The sequence below is a fragment of the Protopterus annectens genome, chromosome 7.part1 (assembly GCF_019279795.1).
Source record: "Protopterus annectens isolate FY-2018-M chromosome 7.part1, PAN1.0, whole genome shotgun sequence".
NCBI lineage: Eukaryota > Metazoa > Chordata > Ceratodontiformes > Protopteridae > Protopterus > Protopterus annectens.
The window spans coordinates 159,404,969-159,421,024 of record NC_056740.1 but is presented as its reverse complement, the minus strand read 5'-3'; the positions used below and the strand labels follow the sequence as shown (position 1 = coordinate 159,421,024).

At 44.0% G+C, this 16,056-nt stretch overlaps 1 protein-coding gene across 1 annotated transcript in view; it reads right to left on the bottom strand.

Annotated features, from left to right (window-relative positions):
• CCDC174 (coiled-coil domain containing 174) overlaps positions 1-16,056 on the bottom strand; it is a 1,254,027-nt gene that overhangs the window by 956,284 nt on the left and 281,687 nt on the right. The window contains exon 4 of the mRNA XM_044078610.1: positions 749-807. Within this exon, the coding sequence (XP_043934545.1) occupies positions 749-807 (59 nt within the window). The remainder of the gene's footprint in view (positions 1-748; positions 808-16,056) is intronic.

The window sequence follows — 16,056 nt, the reverse complement described above, 5'->3', positions numbered from 1 at the left end:
TATTTTCACTGACTTCAAATTTCTGATCATGCCAATTTCCCAACTTTTCTTCCTTTTATCTAATGGGATTGTGATGTAGTCATATTATATTACCACTGCCACCAATTAATATACGACATTCAGTGACTACAGTCTCACAATCTGAATTGCTGACCACCAACTAACATTTAAAGACCAACTGGCCTTAACAACACATGAAAATTATATACTGCTGTCACAGATAACAGCCAGTACCTGACACACCAAATAAGCTTTATACTGCATAGCTGCATATCAGAGCTATAATCACTAGCTCCCAGATATTTCACCAAAGTCAAACTGAACCCAGTGATCACCGAAGTCAAACTGAACCCAGTGACTTCTGGTGCATTCTTTCCAACACTAACTGAAGCACGGAAGAAATTATTTTACACAAAATACAATATTTCCCAAGAAGGGTTAATTATCTCTCTCTAGAAACACCACCACCTTCTTTGTACTTCTGATAATTCTGCACCACAGTCAGAACATTCTGGCACACTAAGAAAACAACTGTGGCTTACATTTAGAACAAAGCAAACCATTAAACATGTACATGGTAGCAAGAGCCTAAATAGTATCTCCTCTTCTGCAAAGACATCTCTTCCCATTCAACTTAGAACCATCTCTTTATCGTGTGTGTAAATTAAAAGAAATGTAACAGAGATAAGATGGATAAGAGAGTGACAGTCCAAAATGATAAAATTGCATTAAGATGATGTGTAATTACCTGGAAGTGCCCCTTTACTGATTTGTTCATATAATCTTGCTTTTTCTTCCAGCCTCTGCCTGTATAAAAAAATATAAAATTAGCTGAAGCCAAGAACAAGAATTCATGTAACTGGAGAAATTGTTGCAACTGCTTTTATTTCACAGAAACCTCACACACCAATGACAGCTGCTACACAACAGGTTATGAAAGATCTTAAAATCTTTCTCTCTATTCCTATATAGTGAGGCATTATTTGGTTTGCCAAAGTACAGAATAGTGAAGGAATTTAGCATTGGGAAGAATCAATAACTTGGCAGGCTGTTATTATCACAGATGCAGGCATAACATTCACCAGATGAAAGTAGATGCATTTTAAATGACATTCCTTAACATCGTAGCAAAAAAAAGGCAAACTAAGTAGCATGACAGATGACCAAATGAGAGGCAGTTCAAACCTAGCAATGCAAAATAAATACATATAAAACCAGTTATCTGATCAAAATTATTTTGTCATCATGCCATACCATCTTATGTAACTGTGCATCCTAAAAGGGGAGGTGGGGAGAGGAAAAACTGAGTCAACCAAACACTGGTAAAATAATTTTAGAAATCAGCAAATGGTTTACTTTAGATATGCATTCAAAACAGACCCATTTCTCAAGCCCACTTAAAAAGCATTCACCATTCAGATCGTGCATTTACTGTTCTGTATAACATACCGATGCTGCAGGGTGACAAATCCAGAAATGAAACTTTAAAATCTGTTACTTTCCTGTCATCTTACATATATATTAATGTTTTGACTGGGTTCATATTGGGGGATTCATAAAGGTTACCACAGAGTGTAGACAGCAAAAGCACTGTTTGTAGGGCTGTTCTTGAAGTCAGAAAGGTTACACAATAGTTTGTGATAAATATTATGAATCCTCCACATAGACTAGTAAACTCATTTCTGCTTTCTAGTGCATTAAATTATAGGCATGCAGTTTTCTGACAGATTTATATCCATTTCTCATAATCTAGTAATTTGCAAGTTTAGAAAGTTTTCCTACAAAGTCTTTCATTTTTCATTACGAGTCTTCCTCCAAAATCGTCATTTAAGAATTCTTTGCTTTTGTTACTTGGGACACTGACAGCAAGCATTTTTCAAATGCAATGCTCCTGCAATTTCCTATCAATACACCGTTATATCTATTATTTACTAGGTCATATAAATATGGGGAGATTCCTCAAGATTGGAAACATGTGCATATTAAACCTGTCTTTTAGGGAAAGGGGAGAAGGACAAACCCTGAGTTATATAGACTCAAGTCTACTTTCATGTTGTGGAAAAATAATAGAAAAGGTAATATTAGATAAGTTATCGTCAGAATCGGCTAGGCTGGGGCTTGAAACTATATATCAGGCATGCAAATATTGAAAATAGATCTATTACCACCTGTAACATGATGTTCTATAACAATACAATAAGAGCTATGAATGAAACATTGTGCTGTAATGTAATTTCTATAGATTTAACTTCAACATTTGACAACTCACAAAACACTGATCAATAAATTAGAATAATTAGGTATCAATGTACTCTTGATAAGATGGACAGCTGCATGGCTTACAAATAGGTCATGACTAGTATCATTCGGCAATTGGACAAGTGAAATTCTTGGTTACAGTAAGGGTGTCCCACAGAGCTTTGTCCTAGGCCCTTATTTGTTTAGACTGCATCTTTCAGACCTAACCTTTTCATCTGAGGTGGTGTATAGTCTACATGCAGATGACCTGAAACTGGGTAAACTGATTACATGTGTTGCAGATTAAATTGAACATTTGGGCACAGGAGAATAATATGCTGATAAATACATCAAAAACTAAGCATATGAGATTTAGGGGACATAAATTGAAAGGTGAATATTTAATACAGCACACAGTGACTGAAACTGTAGATTTGTTTAAGGACCTAGGTTTACGGGTAGATCCAGCTGTGCGTTTTTCTAATCATATCAACCAATTGGTTAATGATAATTATAGAACTATAGGTGGTATAAAAAGATTTATAAAGTCTATGAAATCAGAAATGATGAAGTCATTGTTTGTTAGTTATGTTACACCCAAATTTGAGTATGGAATAACAATATGGAAACCTCACAAGAAAACAAGCATGAGTAAACTGGAAAGAGTACAGCGGAAATATACCAAGGGCGTCCATGGATGTCAAAATTTAAGTTATTATGTTGTTGTTGTCTTTCGGCTGTTACCGGTTAGGGGTCGCCACAGCCGAACTCCGGTCCGCTAATGATTGGCAGTAGATTTTCACGAACGCCGAGGTGCCAGCTCGACGTTCAACCTTCAACGAAGGCACGCCCATTTAAGTACGTCTTTCGAACGCCCACCCAACCGCGGGGAGGACATGCAGACTCCACACAGAAGGCACTCCCCGCACTCCAGCTGAGAATCGAACGGGAGAACCTCTTGCTGTGAGGCAACAACACTACCGTTGCACCACAGCGGAAGTACAAAATTTAAGTTATTATGAAAGACTAAAATATCTAAATTTGTACAGTGTCTCTTACAGATATCTAAGAGGAAATCTTATTCGGATATACAGGGCATTTAGAGAACTATCTCTGGGAATGTTTTGTGTTATCAAAAAGTACTAGAGAATCATCAGACAACCTATGTAGAGGATTCTATAGGAATGAGACGTGTACTAACTGGTTCTCAGAGAGAGCAGCTGATGCATCGAACAGACTACCAAATTACATTAAAGCAAGTACTAGTTTAGATATTTTTAAGAATAGCCTGGACACTTACTATGGGAACAGGTGTTTTGGTATATTGGCAGACTAGAAAGGCATTAATGCCCATGCTTGAAATATTTGTATGTATTTATGTATGTATGTACGTATGCATGTATGTATCATGTTGCAACTTATTGGAAGCAGCCATGTTTATTACCAAAAGCAGACCTGTCACCCCTGCAATCCAACATTTACTACTCTGGCTTTTCAGCATACAGCTATGTAGCCTTTAGAAAGTCTTTTTTCCCCAACTGTTTTTGTCCCTCTGGATGACAGAATGACTTTCTTATAATTATGTACTACAAATAACATGTTTCTAACAAAAGTATGCCTTTCGAAGAGGTATCTTTCTAAGGGAACTGATGGCATAGTTTGTTTTTATCAACCCTCTTTCGCCCAGGGGTTGTGGTGTCACAACATTTTACTTTACAAAACACAAAACTAATCAACATTCTGCCTAGTAAAACAATTTACTTTCATTTTACAGGGCTTTCTTTAACATCATTTTTTTCCCTACTGATTAACTGCAAGACACGTCCCGAGGGTGAAGATTGTGGAAAATCTTTCCAAATAAATCTAGTAAAAGCAAAATAAATAAAATTCTGACCATATCTTCTCACCTGCTGCTTCCCTCTTGTATTTACTACTAAAATTAATCCACATTTGTTTTTTCTACTATTGTTAATATTTACATTTTATATTTTTTTCAATTGTCTACAGGATTCTCTACCTTCTGTGATTACTGCAGGTTTGAGAATTTCTTCTGTTTTATTTTTTTTTTTGTGAATTACTTCACCCGGGTTGTGTCAGCAAATGGTCTATTTTAATTAGTGTACAACCCCTGTAACAAACAAAATAGTAGTTTTCATAAAGCAGCACAGCTTATTTTAATACTCCCCTTTAACTGCCAAGCCAGCATATCACAGACTGAATGTACTTGACTGGGATTTAACAACAAAATAATTTCTACTAAAAGAAATAGCATTTGTAACAACTCTCCATACACAGATCATGGACTACCAATAAATCGCACAGAGCCATACAAAGCCTAAACATGTCTTATTTATGCATATTTTAACACCTCACACACCTCAATGCTTATTCCACAGGCACTAACTAAGCAATATGTCACTGTCTTAGATGTTCAGAGAGGCGTCAATTACTATTCAACAGCTTAAGACATAACAGTTTATACAAATAGAGGCACTTCTGAACATTTTTCAATTACTATACTGAGTGACTAGAAGTGGGCAGTCTACAAGCCTTTTTTCCCCCTAGTTCTTTCAAGATGGATACAGGAATTCTAAAAAAGAAGTTATGTACTCATCATAATGTTCCATGTGACTTGCTCATCTTGCCTGTATTCATACAGATGGGATCAGCTCCGAGTCGGCCTACTACAAAGCTTTAGGTCTTCAGGCAGCTCGAGGCCAAGTCCCTATACCATGATGCACCTGGAGTTACCTCAGATCTTGTTTGCTATGTATAAGAATACCATGCGTCATTCTATCACTCTTTTGCAGGAAAGCCATAGGAGGACTGAGCAACCAGGAAGAATCTAGTATCTCGGTCCTCGAAAAACCCTGGAGGTGGTAGGAGGGTGGGAAGTAAGAATGAAGGCGAGATGAACAACTCACATGGAACATTATGGTGAGTACATAACTTCTTCATGTAAAATTGTTCTATCTCGCCATTCATTCTTACAGATGGGTATCGTCCCAAGCACCATCTTTCTCGGGTGGCTCACGGGAGTATGTTTTTCAGGACAGTAGACCCAAAGGGGCCCTGTCCCTGGAAGCCTTGTCAACTTTGTAATGAGTGATAAAGGTATGAGGTCTTGACCAAGTGGCTGCTGCACAAATGTTTTCTATAGGAAGCCTAGCAGAAAAAGCAGATGATGTGGACACTGCTCTGGTAGAATGAGCCTTAATTTTGTGTTGTAAGGGCATATTAGCAGCCAAATAAACAATCAGGTAACCATTTAAACAGTGTTGTTTTTGCCACTGGCATACCTTTTCAGGAATCTAAAAAGGAAATGAAAAGCTGTTCTGATTTTCCGAAATCTTTTGTTCTATCCAAGTAAAATCTGAGCTGTCTATGAACATCAAGCTTGTGCAGCATATACTCTAAGTTGTTGGTGTGTTTGGGAAAGAACACTAGCAAATCTATAATCTGGTTAAGGTTAGTTTCAGTGCAAACTTTGGGCAAGAATGAAGGATTTGTTTGCAGGGAGACTCTGTCAGCATGGAAAATCAAATAAGGAGGCTTTATGGACAAGGCCTGAAGCTCTGATTTCTACGGGCAGAAGTAATGGCTACTAAAAAGATGGTCTTCCATGACAAATATTTCAAATTGCATGAGGAAGCTGGTTTGAAAGGTGGGAGAATAATGCATGAAAGCATAAAATTTAGATTCCATGGGGTATAAGGGGATTTCACAGGTGGTCTGAGATGAAAAGTCCCTTTGAGAAAGGCTTTGGATAGTTTATGTGACATTATGTTCAATCCTTCAAAGCCAAGGTGAAAATTAGAGATAGAGGCAAGTTGTACCCGAACTGTTGCTGCTGCAGCTCCTTTATTGAAAAGCATAGTCAAGAACTCTAATATGGAGGCAACAGGGGCTTGGTAGGGATCAATGTTATTTTGAGAGGCCCATATAAGAAAATCTTTTCCATTTGCTAAGATATAGCTTCCTAGTAGAGGGCTTATGAGAAGATATCAGAATCTGCTGCGTTTCATTTGAGAGGTTATGGAACCTGGCTATGTTGAGAACTGCAGCAGCCAAGCTGTCAATTTCAGGGACTGAAGAGAGGGATGAAGATCTGGAAATGGGTCCAGAATCCAAGGGTCTTCCAACTGATGAAGTCAAAGGAAGGGGAACCAAATCTGATGAGGCTAATGAGGAGCTATTAGAATGATGGTCCTTCCCAGGGCTTTTGCTTTCTGTAATACTTTGGATATCAAGGGAGTTGGTGGGAATGCATAGAGGAGACCCGGAGGCCAGTCATGTATGAGTGCATCCCTTGGGGCTTCTCCAGGAGGGGGAATCAAGGCAAAGTAGCTTCTGCATTTCGTGTTCAGATGGTTAGCAAAAAGGTCGCAGCAAGGTTGGCCCCAACTGTGGAAAATTCTCTCCGCTATTTCTTTCTTGAGGGACCACTCGTGAGGCAACAAAATTGCTCTGCTCAGTTTGTCTGCTATCACGTTAGATTTCCGCGGGATGTGCGTTGCTAACAGAAAGCACTGGGTGGATGTAGCCCACTACCATACTCCTAGGGCCTCGCAACAAAGGGGGTAGGACCTGGTTCCTCCTTGTTTGTTCAAGTACCAGACCACTGACATGTTGTCCATCTGAATCGCAACTGTTCCCAGAGGAAGAGAATCCTGGAAGCACTGCAATGCTAAAAGTACCGCTCTCATATCCAGGACATTGATATGCAGATGTGTATCCTGTTCAGTCCATGTGCCTTGGGCTGTTCTTCCCTGAAAATGCCACCTACCCTATCAGGAAGCGTCCGTGGTCACTGTGGCAGTTGGTACGGGTAGAACAAAGGGATGACCTATCATTACATAAAGAGAGGTCAACCACCACTGAAGATCCTTTTTGCATGCGTTTGTCATAATTATGAGATGAGATACTGGGAGCTCCTGGTAAGACCACTGAGTGAATAACAGGCATTGCAGAATCTGCATGTGCATGCGACCCAACGGTATCGCTAATATTGCAGCTGCCATCATGCCTAACAATTTTAGTACTTCTGCTGCTGGAGCCTTGTCTTTGGATATGATATTGTAAACCTGCTGACAGAGTAGTAAGACTCTTTCTGCTGGAAGTCTCAAAGTGGTGGTGGTGGTGGTGTCCAATTCTGCTCCGATAAAAACGATATGTTGTCAAAGGCGACAAGGCAGATTTTTCTGAATTTATCATAATACCCAGATGACTGCAGAAAGAAGGAGTGGAATCCCCGGCTTGTATAAGCTGATGCCTGGTGGTGGCGGTGAGGAGCCAATCGTCTAGGTACGGAAACAGCTGGAATTCTAAACGTCTCAGGTGAGCGGTGATCACTGCCATACATTTGGTGAACACTCTGGGGGCTGTAGTGAGACCAAAGGGCAGGGCTCGAAACTGGTAATGATTGGCTCCCAGCTGGAAGCGCAGATGATCCCTGGATGGTCTGACCATTTTCATATGGTAGTACGCATCCTGGAGATCTACTGACCACATCCAATTGTCTTTCCCTAAGAAGGGAAGTATCAACTGAAGCGTGTCCATCCAGAACTTCTCTTTCTTAACAGATCTGTTTAGTCTGCTGAGGTCCAAAATAGGTCTCCAGTCCCCTGTCTTTTTTGGAACTAAAAAGAATCTTGAGTAAGTTCCAGATCCTATCTGGTCTGCTGGGACTGGCTGGGTTTCTTAGCAACGTTTGGACCTCTACTGTTGCCTGTTCCCTGCAAATGGGTAGAACATCCGGGATTTTTGTTATCAATGGAGGGGGTGTGGCGAAAGGAATGAAATATATTCTGGAAAACTATACTTTGTACCCAGTTGTTACTTGTTATTTTTTGCCAGGTGTCTGGATACAAAGATAAGCAACCCCGACTGCCTCCAGGGTAGGACAGTCGGGCCTCCTTTCAGGATCGCTGGTAGGGTTTCCCAAAGAACTGTTCTCTGTTGCCCTGGTTTTGCGGATCCCCTGTGCAGCGAGGGTGGCGTCTTCCATTATTGCCCCCTCCTCTGCCCCTGGAGGGGGGTTCACCACGTGTGTCCTGAAAGGCTCCTTGGGCTTTTCAAAACCACATCTTTCCTCCCCTTTGACCCTTGGGGTAGGGTCTGGTAGGGGTGGAAAAATTGACTCCGATGGCAGGCAGAGTCTTTCCTTCCTGTTCACACCTGGTCAAAGTTTCCTTAACTTTGGGCCCGAAAAGGGACGAGCCATCAAAAGGGGTGTTGACAAAGGATGACCTAAAGGGCTCCTCAAAGGAACACAAGCGCATCCAGGAATGTCTTCTAAGAGCAATTCTTGTACCCGCTGCCCTACTCGTTCCATCAGCTGCATATGAAATGAGGTGCATGGAGGAGTTCACTATGGAATTGAGGGTAGCAAGCTGGGAGGCAACTTTGTCTGAAGCTCCTGCAGGTACTGTACCCTGAAGAGTATCTCCAAGCTCTTTTAGGAGATCTCTTTGCAGTCTCGTAAAATGAGTGAGATAGATAAGTGAACGCAGGGCAAAAGTCGCTGAACTGTACGTCTGCTTCCCGTATCTATCCATGATCCTAGAATATCTGTTAGGAGGATGGATAGAGGAAGAAGTTTCCGACATCTCCTTTTTGGTGGCTGCCACCACCACCATGGCATCAACTGGTACTCCCCTGGTAAGAAAAGACTTTTCCTGGGGGGGAGAAATAAATTTATTAGGCCTCCTGGGGACAGGCTCCATGGTGTCCAGAGACTCCCACGCCCTTCGTGAGACCAGCTCCATGAGCTCATCGAAGGGCGGAGACACCCAGGAGGTGGAGGGTTGAGACCTGAAAGCCTTCAGTAAATGAGATATCCTCCGAGGGGGACCATGGGGACCCTTCTGATTCATCCAAGTTGGTATCGGATGTGAGAGACTCCTGCGGGGAGTCTAAGTGCTTCCTCTTACAGATTCTCTTCCTGGGAACCTCATCAGTGGGAACTTCTGGTGAGGTCTCGGAAAAGCAGAGGACACCCATTGGGGTTTTCTGAGGCTCTGGGTCTCTAAGCTTAGAAAGGATCTGTGAAGCAGAAGCGGACACAAGCAGTTTTGGGGTGGAGGTAGCCGAACCTGAAGTCGTAGATGTCTTAGGAGACATAACTCTCCTCATGGCTTCGAAGGCACCTCTGCTCCGATGAAAAGGGACCAGTGGATCAGAGGAAACCATCAATCCTGCCAGCACCAGGACAGTAGGCTCAGAACCAGAGGTAGGAGATGAGCTCATTCAAGCCGAAGCCCCGAGAGGCAAAGTCGGAACCAACAAGTCAGTCCAACTATCCTCCCCAGACCCGACCAGAGAGTGTTGACTCTTCAATCAGCATTGAGGACGTCCGAGTAAACGGGACAGATGATAATGAAACAGGCGTTGGCTCAGAAAGCTCAACGATCATCAAGTCCGACTCCTCTGGCTTAGAAAGACCGGTATGGCTCAGAGGAGGAAAAGAAGTAGATGGCAATACAGTCTTCGGTTCTGAAACCTCTTGGGTCGGAGCCGCTAAAAATTTTGCAAACGCCGGTGCCTGTAACAACTTCTGCTCCACACGATCCACATCCAAATCAGAAAGGCTTATCGAGTACCGAGATGAATGGATGGATGGAGGCACTGATTGCAGGACTGGCAATTTAGGTACCTCCGATACCAGTTCCAGGACTGGAAACCGGCTCTGAAAAGACAAGATGCTCGGCTCCGAGGACTGTGGAGCTGACGCTGATGTTTTTTTTTTTTTTTATTTTTTTACTTCAGAAGGAGTAGAAGCCGAGGAAAAAGGGAACATTTCCCCTCATCTGTTGGTATACCAGACTACTAAAATGCTATCTGCTTGGAAGTCTAAGGTTCCTCAGGGCTGGAGTCTCTGAACAGCTTATATGGAAAGGAAGATGACTTGGAGTGTCCAAGACATTGATGTAGAAAAAGAAGTTATGTACCTACCATAACGTTGCATGTTAGTGGTCATTGAATGTTATGTACCTACCATAACGTTCCATGTTAGTTGTCTTCATCTCGCCTTCTTTCTTGCTGGTTGGGGATCCTCGGCTCCAACTCAGCCATCTTCAATAGCTCGAGAGATGTTTACTGGCTCGAGGCTACCCCTTATCCCATGATGCCTAGCGATAACTACCAAGATCTCATTTGAAATAGCTAACTCCAGACATAGCAAGAGAATAAACCAGTCCAAAAAAATAGGTTGACTATACCTGCCATATTCTCTAAGTCAATAGAGGAAAAATAAGAGAATACACAGCCAGTGAAAAAGGAACTCTACTCGGTCCACTAGGACAGGGGGACGGAGGGTGGGACGCAAGAAAGAAGGCGAGATGAAGACAATTAACATGGAATGTTATGGTAGGTACATAACTTCTTTATGTTAAGTTGTCTATCTCGTCTTCATTCTTGCTGGTTGGGACAGCGTCTCTAGCACCTAATATCCTGGGTGGCTCAGTGGAACAGACTCTTCAGAACAGTGGAACTAAAGTCAGCTCTGCTCCTGGAGACCATATCCAGCTTGTAATGAGAAATAAAGGTATGAGGGTTTGCCCACGTGGCAGCTGCACAGATAGAATCCATGGGCAACCTAGACTGAAAGGCTACAGAGGTGGCCAAGGCCCTAGTAGAATGACCTTTCGGTTTAATAGGTAACTCTTTGTTCCTTAATTGATAAATGAAAGTAATAGTGTGTGACAACCATCTAGACAAGGTTACCTTGGAAACTGGAAGACCTTGCTTGCCTAAGGCATAAGAAAGGAATAATTGGTCCGACTTCCTTATTTCTTTAGTTCTGTGCAATTAAAAACGCAATTGTCTATGAACGTCCAATTGGTGTAGTCTGTACTCTGCCTTGTTGGTATGATTAGGGAAAAACACAGGAAGATCTATAGATTGGTTTAAATTATTTTCTGAGCAGACTTTAGGAAGAAACGAAGGATTAGACCTCAGAGCAACCCTGTCCTTATGAAAAACCAAGTAGGGAGGACGAACACCTATTGCCTGAAGTTCGGAGATGCGTCTGGCTGAATTAATAGCTACCAGAAAGAATGTCTTCCAAGATAGAAACTTGATGGAGCAGGATGCTGCTGGTTCAAAAGGGGGCAGAATTAAGGAAGTCAGGACTAAATTAAGGTCACAAGGAGGAGAGGGATCTCTCACTGGAGACCTAAGAAGAGTTGTCTCTCTCAAAAAAGCTTCACAGAGCTTATGAGACATAATGTTAGAATTTGACAAACCAACATGAAAGTTAGAAATGGCCGCTAATTGTTCCCTGATAGTAGCGGAAGCAGACCCAGAGGAAACAGTTGTGCTAGGAATTCCAAAATTTCGTGGATTGGGGCTGAAAAGGGATTCACATTCCTAGCCTCTGCCCAACAAGAAAAATGTTTCCATTTGCTAGCATAAGTTTTTCTCATGATAGACTTAAGAGAGGAAACGATAATCTCGCGTACTGCTGGGGAAATGCTGGGAAGCCTGGCTAAGGTTGGAAGTGGAGCAACCAAGCTGTGAGCTGGACAGTTTGGAGGGATTGATGCAACCCGCCTGACTGATGAATCAGGAGATCTCGAATTGGGTCCAGAGTCCAGGGTTGATCGAGAAGGTAATGGTGCAGGAACAGGAACCATATCTGTCAAGGCCAGTAGGGGGAAATGAGGATCATTTTGCAACCCAACAATTTTGCTTTCTGTATGAGTTTCGGTATCAGGGGAAACGGAGGAAAAGCATAAAGAAGTCCCCGAGGCCAATTGTAGACTAGAGCGTCTCTGGGTATGTGATCTGGAAGCGGAAAAAGGGAGAAGTAGTTGCTGCATTTGCTGTTGAAAGGGTGGCAAAAAGATCTCAGCAAGGCTGTCCCCATTTGCAGAAAATAAGATCCGCAACTTCCTGATTCAGAGACCACTTGTGAGGCATGAGGATAGCTCTGCTGAGCCTGTCCGCTATTACGTTGGATCTCCCAGGGATGTGAGTCGCAATCAGAAAATGTTGGGAGGAAATCGCCCACTGCCAAAGTCTGAGTGCTTCTCAACACAGGGGGTAGGATTTGGCTCCACCCTGCTTGTTGATGTACCCCACCCACTGACATGTTGTCAGTTTGAACTGCAATGGTCCCAGAAGGAAGAGAGTTTTGAAGGGCTTGCAACGCCAGGAGCACGGCTCTCATTTCCAGGACATTTATGTGCAGATGGTACTCGTGAGGTTGCCAAGTGCCTTGGACTGTCCTGCCCAGATAATGCCCCCCCCCCCCCCCATCATTGAGGCATCTGTCGTCACTGTGGCTACGGGAGGGGGTTGAATGAAAGGTCTGCCCTGATTAATTAGTGGGGAGACCATCCACCAAGAAAGATGCCTTTTGCATGCATCCAGGATCAGGATCATGTGAGTCATGGGTAGCTCCTGGAAAGACCACTGCACGAACTGAAGCCACTGAAGAATTCTCATATGAAAACGCGCTAATGGGATTAGAAGAATGGCTGCTGCCATGGAACCCAGAGTTTGAAGGACGTACCTGACTTGGATCCTTTTGCTCTGCATCAGAATCTGTACTTGCTGACGAATTGCGGACACCCTTTCTAGTGGCAGCCTTGCAAACATATCCCTTGTGTCTAAGTATGCTCCTATGTAAGTGATAGGCTGACAGGGCAACAAGGCAGATTTTTCGAAATTTATTGCAATGCCTAGCTGGGAGCAGATTGTGATTGTGTAGTCCCGCGCTTGCAAGAGTTGATGCCTGGTGGTAGCAGTGAGGAGTCAGTCGTCTAGATATGGAAACACCTGGAATCTTTGACGTCTCAGGTGAGCCGTGACCACTGCCATACATTTGATGAACACCCTGGGGGCTGTGGTGAGACCAAAGGGCAGAGCTCTGAACTGATAATGACTGGCCCCCAGCCGGAAGATATCTCCTGGAGCACCTGTCCATCTTGATATGGTAGTATGCGTCCTGAAGATCTATCAAGCACATCCAATTGTCCTGACCCAGAAAGGGTAGAATGGACTGTAGCGTGACCATCTGAAAATGTTCTTTGTACAGACCTGTTTAGTCTGCTGAGATCCAGAATCGGGCTCCAGTCCCCTGTCTTTTTTGGTACTAAAAAGAACCTTCAGTAAGTTCCGGATCCGTGCTGGTCTGCGGGGACTTCTTGGATGGCTCTTTTTTCTAGCAGTTTTGAAACTTCTATTACTGCTTGCTCCTTTAGATTGGGTGGAACATCTGGAAGGGTCTTCCTTAACTGCAAGGGGGGGGGGGTTGATGGAAGGGAATTTTGTAACCTCCGGATATAATGGACCATACCCCATTTGTCTTGTGTTAAACTTTGCCAGGCTTTTGGGTACAGTGAAAGCCTTCCCCTGACTGCCTCCACAGGTGAGCAGCAGGGCAACCCTTCAGGGATGCTGGAAGGGCTTATCAGAGGAAGATTCTCTGTTGCCCTGGTTCTGCGGACCCCCTCTGCCACGAGGGCGGCGTCTATTATTGTTGTTTCCTCCTCTGCCTCTGGAGGAAAAATCACTACGTGTGTCAGGCAAGGCTCCCTGAGATTTACGGAACCACATCATCCCACTCTTCTGACCCTTGGGGTAGGGTCTAGAAGGAGTGGAAGAACGGACTCCCACAGCAGAGAGAGTCTTGCCTTCTTGCTCACACCTAGTCAAAGTGTCTTTCACCTGTGGTCCAAAAAGAAAGGAGCCATCAAAGGGAGTGTTGGTGAAGGACACTCGAAAGGGTTCCGCAATGTTACACAGCCGCATCCATGCATGCCTCCTAACGGCCACACCCGTACCTGCGGCTCTACTGGCCCCATCGGCTGCATAGGAAATGAGCCTCATGGAGGAGTTAACAACAGAATTAAGCATCGCTAGCTGTGAAGCTACCTTGGCTTGTGCTCCCTCAGCTGTTGGATCTTGAAGGGTATCTCCGAGCTCTTTAAGGAGATCCCTTTGAAGTTGGGTAAAATGACATAGGTAGTTCAGTGACCTCATAGAGAAGGTCGCTGAAGCTAACATTTGATTCCCGTATCTGTCCATCGTCCTAGACTCCTTGTTAGGGGGATGGACAGATGAAGAGGACTCCGCTCTTTTTTGGTGGCTGCTGCTACCACCATGGCATCAACAGGAACACCTTTCAAAAGGAATTGCTTATCCTGGGGTGCTGTAATGAATTTACCAGGTCTCCTCGGAGTTGGTTCCACTGTATCTGGAGCTGACCAAGCCTTTCGAGCCACCACTGTCATAAGTGGATCGAAAGGCGGAGAAACCCGGGAGGTGGAAGGTCGGGAACTGAAAGCATCCAGAAATACAGACTCATCCTTGGTGGGGGCTAGGGGATTCCAGTTCCTCCGCTGCTTAAGCATTTCTAGGATGTCTGAGAAGGAAAGATCTTCAGAGGGGGATCTCAGGGACCCTTCCAAATCATCTAAGTCTGTATCAGAAGTAACAGACTTGGGGGAGTCAATGTGCTTCCTCTTACACTTTTTCTTCCGAGGGGGCTCCTCTGAGTAATCAGGTGAGGCCTCAGAAGAGGAGGAAACACCCAATGGGGTGTCCTGGAGCATCGGTTCCCTACACTTAGGGTCTGGAGGACGAGCAGAGGTTTGCACAGGCACTACAGGGGATGGAGCCGGTGGGGCTGAAAGTGGAGCTGACTCAGAGGACAGCACACTCTGCATGACATCAAAGGCATCCCTGCCATGATGCAGGGAAAGCTCCGGTTCTGAAGAAATAGAAATCTTTCTCTGCACCGAGGGGGACGGCTCAGAGGCCGATGTTGGAGCCGAGTTCACCTGCGCCTAAGCTCCGAGAGGGAGAACGGGGTCGGACAAGGGTCCGATGCCACTCGCCCCCTCGGAGCTGATGAGGGAGCCACGGTGCCCAGATCCCTCGATGGAAGGTACCACCGAGGGAATTGGAACCGAAGGAGATAAGAGTTATCGGAACCGACCGTTCCACTACTCGAACCCCAACAAACTCCGGCTCTGAACTCATTGGAGTCGGAGGAGGAACATCAAGAGAAGTGGACAGAGCCGATACCTGTTGAGGAGGGTGGACAACAATTTAGCTAGTGCCTGCGACTTTAGCAACCTACTGACTACTCTCTCCACATCATGATCCGACAGCCTAGAGGATCGAGAGGAGTGAGAAGATCGGTGACTACGCTTGCTCTAAAGTAAAGGAGACCGAGGAGCCGAATGCACCAACTCCAAGGAAGGGGACCTCAGCCTCTTGTGGCTCCGAGACGGCTCCAAAGTCTCTGATGGAGCTGACGAGGAGATTGTCTTGTTGGTGCCAGCCGGAACCGACATAGAAGGTAAATCCTGTACCAAAGTCGGCTTAGTGGATTTAGGGGATTTCACTGGCTGTGAGCTCTTGGCCGGTAAATCCTGGGGTTTTAACAGACCCCTAAGAATCAACTTATTCTTACACTCCTGCAGGACTCTTGGACTAAAGGCATGGCAAACAAAACAAGAGTCCTGCAGGTGCACAGCGCCTAAACAATAGATGCAAGAAGTGTGCCCATCTGTCAGAGACATTTTCTGACAGCATGAGTCACACTTCTTAAACCCAGAAACCTTAGTTTCCTTGGACAAACTGTACTGGAGAAAGGAAACCAACCAATTTAACCAACAATAAAAAGAGCAATTTTCAGTTCTACAAGAACAAAAGACACACCTACTGAAAAGGCACACAAGTACTACCTAGGAAGGATATAGATAAAAAAAAAACCTTTAAGAAGGTAATAGGAAAGCCTCTAGTTTAAATGGCTAGCCTATAAGAAAAAGCAGTAGGAAAGCCTCTAAGTTAAAAGGCTAACCA